General features: G+C 33.3%; 1 protein-coding gene across 1 annotated transcript; it reads right to left on the bottom strand.

Annotated features, from left to right (window-relative positions):
- Positions 1-8,249: 8,249 nt before the first annotated feature.
- Positions 8,250-8,573, bottom strand: LOC145820617 (uncharacterized). The gene has a single exon (XM_082916892.1). The coding sequence runs from the start codon at positions 8,571-8,573 to the stop codon at positions 8,250-8,252; it is 324 nt and encodes a 107-aa protein (XP_082773018.1).
- Positions 8,574-10,498: the final 1,925 nt, after the last annotated feature.

Genomic DNA, 10,498 nt, shown 5'->3' with positions numbered 1-10,498 from the left:
TGTGTGCCTACATAGCACTGTTTTGTGGTTTCACCTCCATCGCACCGTCTTGTGCATTCAAATAGCATTGTTTTTTGCATTCATTCACCTCGCACTGTCTTGTGCACGCACAGGGTCTAGGAGACCTTAAATCCTCTAAAGGTGCAATTCTTTTGGTGTTTGTCATGCCCGAATGGCTTCAGGTAGGTCTAGTATAGCCACCTGACTGTGTTTGTAGTGAGTTCTTAGGAGATCAACTAAAACAGTGGAAACTAGAGTTCGAATGGCAATGCCTAGAATACAAAGGTTTGTGATTTCCAAGACTAAAGTCTGGTTTAAATACCCAGGGGTGTATCTTCGGCTTGAAATCTGTATGGCAACCCCATAGGTTGAGATAGCTTGTATGCGCCTCAATTCTGGATACTGAACAAACCTAACCTGTCACCCTGTTGGAGAATAGGGAAAGTTGTAAACATAGCCAGGGAGAAAAGTAATACCCATGGTTTGGAAGCACGTGAAGATAAAACTGAGAAGAAGAGAAGGATTTCCAGCAGCATGAGGTGAGTCATCACCGATTGCCCTTGTAAGGTATTTCTATTTCCTAGCTACTACATCATATCCATTATTATCTACTACCTTTATCACATTGCATATAGCATCTATCGCATGCATCCATTACATCCATTACATCATACCTTTTTATTACCTGCATCCTTTCCCTGTTAAGCTCAGTTTGGCATGTGCTCATATCTTTCCCTCGTTGAAACATGGTTTTGTTATGTGTAAACATCCATGCTGCGCTAAGGCCAGTATTGAGGATGTAGGCACTTAGCCTGTGTTAGGTGTCGTTTGGCTCGTGCCCACACTTTTTTTCTATACAAAATGTTGTTTGATTTACATCCCCATTCCTTTATGATATCTGTGTGGTAAGCACTGCTCGTGGTTTAGATTGCTTACATTATATATCATTTGCATTGTGTATCATTTTGCATTATGCCCCAAAACTACGCTGGTTTGATTCCTTGTAAAGGAATGCATAGGCAACCCTCGGTTCAACAAACTGCATCTGTATTTTGTTTGTTTGGCCAAGTCTTACGGCCTTGTCAAAATGGGTCATCTTCGGGCTTTGACATTCACTCGCATCATGTCATGACTATTCGAGCTTTGTCAAAGAGGGCTAACTGTAGACATCCCAGCCCGCAAGACTCGAGCTCTTTGCCCTGTACACTCGATGATGAAAGTGGTGTTGTGCATAGTTTGAGGTCTCAACAAATGAGCAATGTTTAAGCTTCGAAACAAACCCAAACCTTCCATACTCACACTGTTTATACCCCAAAAATCCATTTCTACACATTGTACCACCCTATACTGAGTTTAAAATAGAGAGACAGGGGATCACATTGAGGCCTGGGCGTGGCTATTTATGGTCGGTCGTGCTTTAGTGGCGAAAAACATTGTTCTGCGTGGGAGCCCGCCAACTGTCTATTTTTAAAGATATTTATGACCTCTTTTGCTTAAATTCTATAAAAACGAAGTTGTATATCTGTTTTGAGGGTTGAACAATTTCCAAAAAGCTTATACATCTTCTTGAGAGCTCCTTCTTCTTGTGCAAGCAACCTTTAAGCAAGCTTACCACCTTTAACCTATATCCATACACCATGCACACCTTTAAACCTTAGCCTTGGAACCTTAGTTGAGCCTTGAGCATCACAATTCAAGCTTGAGAGTGTGTTTGGACCTAGTTTGATTCACACCAAAGAGCTTACCTTCTTGAGAGGTATAAGCTTACTATCTCTTCTCTTGCTCTCTTTGCTATCTCTTGCTATCTATTTCTTGTGTTTTTGTGCTGTCTTAAATCTATTTCAAGTGTCTTAGCTTGGGTTTGGATAGCTACCAAAGGGTAGAGAGAGTTAACACTCTTTCTTATACCTTTACCTATAGCTCAAGCCCTTGTTTTACACCCTTTTTCTTTGCGTTCCAAATTGATTTTCAAAGTTTAAAAGTGGCTAAAAATCATGCTTTGAGGTTTAAAAAGTAGAGGGGTTAGCCATCCCTCCTTATTCTTGCTTACTAGCCTTATTGTCTTTGCTTGTTGTTTAGTTTTTTGGGCTCTTTTCATACACTTTGAGCCACTATTTTTCACTTATTAGAGGCTATTTTAGGATTGTCCTAGGCTGTGTAATTAATTCATGCTTTGATTAGTTTGTTTGTTGTCTTATATGTTCGCATATATAACTTGTTGTATGTTGTTCTTGGCATTTCTTTGTTTAATTTTCATGTTAAGAACCTCATTTTAAACAATCAATTCATCATCCATTTATTTCATTTGAGAGTTGTTTTAATCGGTCGACGGTTATTCAAAACATGAACTAGAGATCTATGCTTAATGGCTTAATCTCTACGGTGGTTCATTGTCAACGGCATGGTCTCTTTTTCATGTTGAGAATCACTTTCCGTATGACATGCTTCTCATTTAGTAGACGTAATCTTTAGTGGACATAATCACTACCTTGGACTAATGGATTAAAGAATGGCAAAGACTAATGAATTTGGTTTAAAACAAACTAACCAACATAAAGAACACAGATTATATTTCTTGGATTCGACCGGACGTTATGTCATGTCTATTGTGTCAAGGGTCATCTTACATCAATTCATGATCTTTCGATGAGCCTTGAAGCATTCATACCTCCCTCTTTGAGCTTACTCCATGATAGAAGGAAGGGGTGGTTATTGATTCATTGCATTCATTAATTTTTGTCCAAAATCATGCCCTAACTCATCAAGCAATCAATTTTCTCATTGATGGTCTTGGAAATGACTTCGTTCTTCTCTTGAGGCTTTCCATGATAGAGAAGAGTAGAAGGGACAAACATAGTTCAAAATAACTCTGTCTGCACTGTTTTCACTTCAGAGCACAAAAACAGGATTTTGCATAGCATTAGGGCACGACCAGACCTATTTGGGCCCGACCGGGCTTCATTGGGGGCCGGTCAGCCATCAATGTTTGGTAAGGCAGTGTGTTTTGCAGAAGTAGAGGGCAGTGACTGAAGGTGAAACAAGACAAATTCTAAGGAAGAATGATAGAGTTACTTCTGAAACTGCTACGAGCATGCCATCCTTGTGCTTCCATTGTGAATTATAAATTAATGATCTCGAAATAGTTATAATTATTAGCATTGTAATTAATATTGTTGTGGCAATGATTCGTTAGATAATTAGTTTATTTTGTTGTAATAGATTAGCTAGTTTAGTTAATTATAGCTTAGCTAGTTAGTTACTTATTCATTCATTTGGTTTGTTAATAATTAGTTTAATTCGGTCTCTCGAACATTGATTCACACCCTCTTGCACGAGGGCAAATATGTAATAACGTGTCTGTCTCCCAACTCTACGTCTTTCCCCCTTTTACTTATTCACTTACGATGGTAGTGTAGAGCACCATTTTTCAAATTAGCATCTTTATGATTTGCATCCATTGTCTTGCATGCATCCAAGGTTCGACACATCATACTAACCAAATGTTTAAATTCATTGCTTGAATACGTGATTCATCACATGTTTTGAATGGAATCATATGCCATGTTCATAACCGAGCCAATTAAAATTACATAATGTGTGCATTGCATTAGTCATATCACATTAGTTAGGAACATGCATATTTTCTAATTATTTTTCTTTATTTGGCTTGCCTTGGAGTACTAGGTGAGCACTTATCATGTTAGCATATCGTGTAAGTGTGATTGTTGCCACGCCAAGCACAATACCATAAGGCTAATTGCTTAAATGATATACCTATTTGAATGCTTGTGGATGAAGGCTAATTGCTAAAATGGGGACAAATTGATTAATGTACAAACTCACTTTTTCAAGTGACGCGTATTCAAAACAATTTTCAAAAACAAATATGAAATCAAAGTGTTCCAATCTTTGCAAGTTAGTCTATACTTGTGTGCAACACATAGTAAGGTAGCCTAAATAAATCAGAACAAGAGCATATAATGTAAATAAAAATCACATCATGATTAGTAGAGGCCGATCTTTGATCGGATGAGTTGGGTGCTCAATTCATGACCCTCTCCACTCGTACCTAAGTTACCGAGCCGAGACACTTTGGTGATGACGAATAAGTGGCCTTTGGCGCGAGTCACGGGTTTCCTAAATTTTTCAAAAATATTTAGGTAGCGACTCTGTAATCTGGCAAAGCAGTCTATTTTTGGCATTTGATTCAAACATCGATTTTTCAAAAGAATTGCTAGATTTTGACTCTTTTTATTTTTTCACTGTTTCACATTGCACTTGTGAAATCAGATTCAGAACCACGGGAGACCGAACTATAGGGCTAGTCGTATCCGAAAGGAACACGAAAAGCAAGCTACAACTATAGTCAAAACCAAGAGTGCAGTGCATGGCTTCCCCTACTAAGGCTCACAGTTATAACAATCAAGTTAGTTAGACAGTTAGAAGTTGTTAGAACTCTAGTTAGAATATAACAATAGTTAGTTGAAGTGTAATATCTCTATAAATACTGTGTATGTTATGTGAATGAGTTGTTGAATAAAAATGCCAAAAATATTTCTTTACTGTTCATCTTGATTATTATGTCTTTTTTTTTTTCTTTTCTTTTTTTTTTCTCGCTCTTTTAATGCAAAGCAATAACTTTTAGTAGTACCAAATTAATATTTTCATAGATATTATTTTTCTCATTCCTTCTACTAGGGAGAGCTTTAAAACTGTGGATATATCTTGCATATCATTAAAAGGGTTCCTATTGGTTTAGGTTATCACCATGCATTATGGCTAATTCCAATTTAACCTTTTTCTTAGGCATTTCTTGGATCAATTGATAAGTATTGGCAAAACAGCATTAATCAATACACATTCACCATCACACATTACAAGTTCTATAATCATATAATCATAAAATCCATGACTACATTCATCAAAACCATCTAAAATCATTCAATCCATTCATCAAACCCAAAATGCTCCAAACTTTAAAAATATTCCATAAAAATAAAGCAAACGTGCTGCAAATACCAACAATATATCTGTTAAGTATCACAAAATCCATAATAACATTTGTAAAATTTTACCAAAGCCAACCATTCAATAAGTTACATCATAAAGTACAAAATAATAGAAAATATAATGACATACACCATCGCCTTTAAATTATTTTCCATCATTTCAAGCCTTCGACCATAGTCATCATTTTTATTTTCCATCTCATGAAGCCTAGTCCTTAGATCGTTAAAGTCTTCTATTGTTACAACATCATGAGCTCTAGTATTGGAACAGATTGTGGAGGTAACGTCTTCATTATCTTCATCCACGAACTTAAAGTAATTGCTATGTTGCTTATTACTCTACAATGCATGACAATCAGCTAGTGAATAAGACAACTTAGTTTGTAACTATTAAAGGATTAATTTGTACAATAGATACGTATATATTTTGATGGGCAAACAAAGAAGAAACGTCATTGATTTCCATTCTCATTGGTTCTTACAGTATATGTGGCTGTTGTTCTTCTACAATTGCACAATCTTGGTTTTAATTTAATGCTGCTATTGTTAGTAGAAGAAGAAGCCATTTTTTAATATGCATAAACAATAAAAAAAAATCCCACAACTAAGGATCACAACCACATTTTTCGAAAATTGATAAACACATCTATATCATATCACACACATCCTCACATCATGTACTTGATGACAGAGAAATGGAAATATGTGTATTAGGAGCTCATTGATAAGATTATATTGAGAATCACCAGATGCATTACAAATAATCAAAAACACAGTAGAATTTTTTTTAGAGGAAATATCATTTTGCCCCCCAAACTATCACCCGCTTTTCAATTTGACCACCATACTTCGATTTATTTCAATTTCGTACTTGAACTTTCAACAAATTGATCAATTTAACCCCTGCTGTCACATTCCGTTTACAATTGGACGGAATGTGCTAAGGTGGCACCAAAGTTTATTTAGAGTCATTTTACCCCTCAAACTATACATTAAAAATCAATTTTCCTCCCAAATATAAAAAAATTAAATTTAAATATTTAATAAATATTTTTTTTATCTCAATAATGAAAAAGTTAAATTTTAAATAATATATACTTTGCAAAAATAATAATAAAAAATTATAAAAGTCCTCATTCAAAATTATCTTGAGACTATGAAGCATGAATACTTCGACAAACATATCATACCCCTACCGGTTAGTTACTGAATTTTGAAAAAAAGTTTCCACTCAATTTTGAAATTACTATTAGTCGATCAATTCTATTTAAATTAATTTGGGTAATAAACTAGTTACAATTGCGTGCGCACATACACATAGAGTAGTCAAGAAATTTTCTGCTCAATAAGTTTATCTAGGATCAACTCGAGATAATTTGAGACTTAGGAAGCACAAGTATGGGTATGAGTAATGGTATTGGTATGATATGAGTACATCAACATGGTAAAATCTTAAAAAAATAGGGTATGAGTACGGGTATGGTTTAATACATTTGTAAAAAAATATTTATTTTTAATTTGAAATAATACAAAAATTGATTAAATCGTTTAATTTGTTAAATCCAACATACAATTGACATTTAATGCCAAAAACATAGGCATAAGGTAAAATTAAATATAATTATATTAAATAACTTATAAACCATAACTTAATTTTAAAACCATGCCAAGTACAAAACTAAAAATGAAAAAAAAGTTTAGTAAAAAGAATATTATCTTTTTAGTAGAAGAAAAATATTATTTTCGACTGAGGTACGGCACGGCTTGAATATATATTAGATATGTTTGGATAGGCCAAAAATTAAGAAAGCAAAATTTGAGTACATATTTTGTATACCCGGTATGTATGTAGAAATATCAAACGTCAGTAAGTACTCGGTACGGGTATGACATGTTTGTCGAACTATCTATGTTTCATAGTCTCAAAATAATTTAAAATGAGAATTTTTATATTTTTTATTATTTTTTGCAAAGTATATATTATTTAAGATTTAATTTTTTTCTTTATTGAGATAAAAAAAAATTATTTATTAAATATTTAAATTAATTTTTTTTATAGTTGGAGGACAAATTGATTTTTAAGGTATAGTTTGGGGGGTAAAATGAAATTTCAAATGAATTTTGGTGCTACATCAGTACATTCCATCCAATTGTAGACGGAATGTGATGGGTGGGTTAAATTGATCAATTTGTTGAAAGTTCAGGTGCTAAATTGAAATAAATTGAAGTATGGGGGTCAAATTGAAAAATGAGTGATAATTTGGGGGACAAAATGATAGTTTCTCATTTTTTTATGTAGTAGTTAAGAATCAAGTATGTAAATTTGATTTTTTATTTTTATTTTTATTTTTATAGTTGTATAGTAAATTACAGAACTTATTTGTTTGTATTGGCTTAATTTTCAAATTTGTTTAATCAAGTGTGAAAACAACAATAAAAAATTAAAAAAATAAAATGAAGAGGGCAAACAAGTTCAATGAAACAACTAGGGATCAACCTACTAGGATTTTTTCCTAGCAAAAATACACACACAAAAAAAAAGAAAAAAGAAACGAAAGTACATCTTTATTTTGCCCAACCACTTTAACTAGTTTGCTCTCTAATAATCCTCTTTATTTTAGCTACCATTCAAAATAACCTAACTATTTTCAAAAGAAAAACGATACATATTATTTTTTTATATATAAAAAGTGACATATTTCATTGTATGACAATTGGGCACTACAGGTGGAAGACAAAACCAATGATATCTATCTTTAATTGAAGGCATTCATTCATCAACAAACAAAAATATAAATTTATTTATTTATTTTGCTACAGCCAAATGCCAAAAGAATTCCAAATTCAACTACATTGAATGATTTCAGTAGATGCCAATGAACATCAATCAGTGGTGGAAAGACTCTAATAAAAAAAAATTAAAGGTTCAATATTTGTCTATGGCTATCTACTTGGATGATTTCAAAGATTACATAAATACATCAGACAGTCTAAAAAATCCATAAGAGTCAAACCAAGCTCTAAACAAGATACTACATATACATACATCTTCTATACTACTATATTATATGTACTACTATCAGTGGCAGAGCCAGAAATTTAATATAGGGGGCACTTATTAATTATAATCTCAATTTTTTTTTTCTCCAATCAATAACAATAACATAATAATAATGTTTCGAGTTAATATTAAACATTAAAAATTAATATTCATTACAAAAAGTTTTTAATTTTAAACTTTTACAATAGACTTTGACGAGTTTTCATCTTTTGAAATCTTTCCATGATAGTATCATTATCAATGCCATCAAAAATATCTTTCTCAATGTAGACAATCAAGTTATCATCCATCCATTTATCACCCATTCGGCTCCGCAACCGATTATTCACAATATTCATAATTGAAAATACCCTCTCTACAGTAGCAGTTGCAACAAGTAAAATTAATGCTAAAGTCAAGAGCAAATACACCAATGGATATACTTTGTCTCTTCCAATCTCCACCATTTTCCTAGCAAGATCGACAATTCTATTCAACCTTAAGAACTCACTACTGGATAGCATATCGATAATATATATATATATATATATATATATATATATATATCAAGTTGATTATTAAGTACCATGAGCTCCACTGAAGAAAATTCTTGGGGATAAAATTCGGCAAGATGAATTAACTTGTTCTTGTCAAAACTAGAGAAAGAGTTAAATGGATTCAAATGTGCCACACAAAGTAACAACTCAGTGTTTGACTCAGTGAAATGAGCATTTAGTTTTTGAATTTGCATATCCAAAATAGCGTAGAATGATTCAGCGCGATAGTGATGTAAGTCTGTAATTTTTTGAGTATTGCGTCTTTTCTCCCTCGAGCTACAAATATATCATTCATTTGGGGAACATCAATTTCATGATTTTATGTATATTAATATTAATAAATTTAAAATAAGAGCAAAATAAAAAAATTCATGTTATTTTAATTTTTTATTTTTTTAAAAATAATTAATATTTTAAGATAATAAAAAATAAAATAAGAAATTAATATTTTAAAATGAAAAGGAATAAAATTTATAATCTTCATAATTAACAACAAAACCATCGAGGGTACATATATCACTATATAGGTTTATTTTAGAAAATTAATTAAAAGTTAATTTTTTTACTTTTTTAATTTTTTTAATTACATTATTCCTCTATTTTTTTTATAAAAAATTTAAAAATTAATTTTTAACCTATTTGTGTCATAATCAGCCTACAAAGAGATACATGGCAAAATCCTATTAAATGCTAATTTATGTCTATATATATATCAAAAATGTTTGGGATCCCATTTGGAGATGACCTCATACTCTCAAAGTGATCCTGGCTCTCCATGTATGTGTGGAGCCCACTCATATATGTGTGGATTCTACATTATGAGTAGTTCAGATTTGTAGAATATTGTGAGAGTGGGGCCCACTCAATCATTGCTCATATGTATATCCATTAAAAAAATGTCGGAGGCACTGGTGATTGCATCCCCTGAGAGTATCAAATTTCATCTTTAATATACACACACTCTACACAGCACAGACCCAAAAAAATAAAAATAAATAAATAAAAAATAAAATAAAATAAAATTGAAAAGTCAGAGGGGGACACATGACCCCCCCCTCGCCTCCATGTCCCTCCGTCCTTGACTGGGTGGTATAATACGGTGATAAGTATATAATGTCCACCGTATATAATGACTACACCTCATATCTTTGCTATCTTCTTGTAATAATTACATTTGCAAGTATAGGTAATTGTCTAGTAAACATCATAATCAAAATATAGCACTACAAATAATCAGGTCAAGAAAACCCAAATCAAAGCCTTAATTTTCCTATTGGAATCCCAAATCTAAGCCTTAATTTTGAAATTTCAAATCTATTTTCTCAATCACAACCCTAACCTTTTAATCTGGATTTAAAATTCATTTCAGAGTTTGGAGGATGAACTTGGTTTATCCATGGCCTAAGAAGACACGTTCTTCTCAACAAATTTCTTCGCTCCAGCCGATGGTAGTCGCAGAGTCTCCCTATGCAGTCCCTCTGTCTTGGAATATACTCCCTACTTGGTCGAGTGTGTATTCGGCGAGATGGGTTTGGTGAGGTGGAGAAGATGAGGTGACATGGATGATGGGCTATGGTTCACGAAGCAGAGAGAATGAGGGTAGACGATGGGCTATAGGTCGCGAAGCAGAGAAAACGAGGGCTGGAGCGATGGGTTGGGTTTCAGGAGTGGGTCACCATTGTCGGAAGTAGGTCGTTGTAGAGTGTGGGTTGCTGTCAGGAAGTAGGTCGACGGTGACGCTGGGTTCGGTGGAGGTTTAGATCCTGAGGCTGAGGCTGAGGATGAGGCTGAGGCTGAGGCTGAGGCTGAGTAAGAGTGAGGTTAAATTTGTTGATATCCTGTATGTATAGCTCCACACGGGGAAATTTTGATTTTTAAATTTATTTATTTAT

This window comes from Camellia sinensis, chromosome 1, assembly GCF_055761805.1.
Source record: "Camellia sinensis isolate YWXY chromosome 1, ASM5576180v1, whole genome shotgun sequence".
NCBI classification, from domain to species: domain Eukaryota; kingdom Viridiplantae; phylum Streptophyta; class Magnoliopsida; order Ericales; family Theaceae; genus Camellia; species Camellia sinensis.
The sequence above is the reverse complement of the archived record's forward strand: the minus strand, read 5'-3'. Positions and strand labels throughout refer to the sequence as shown.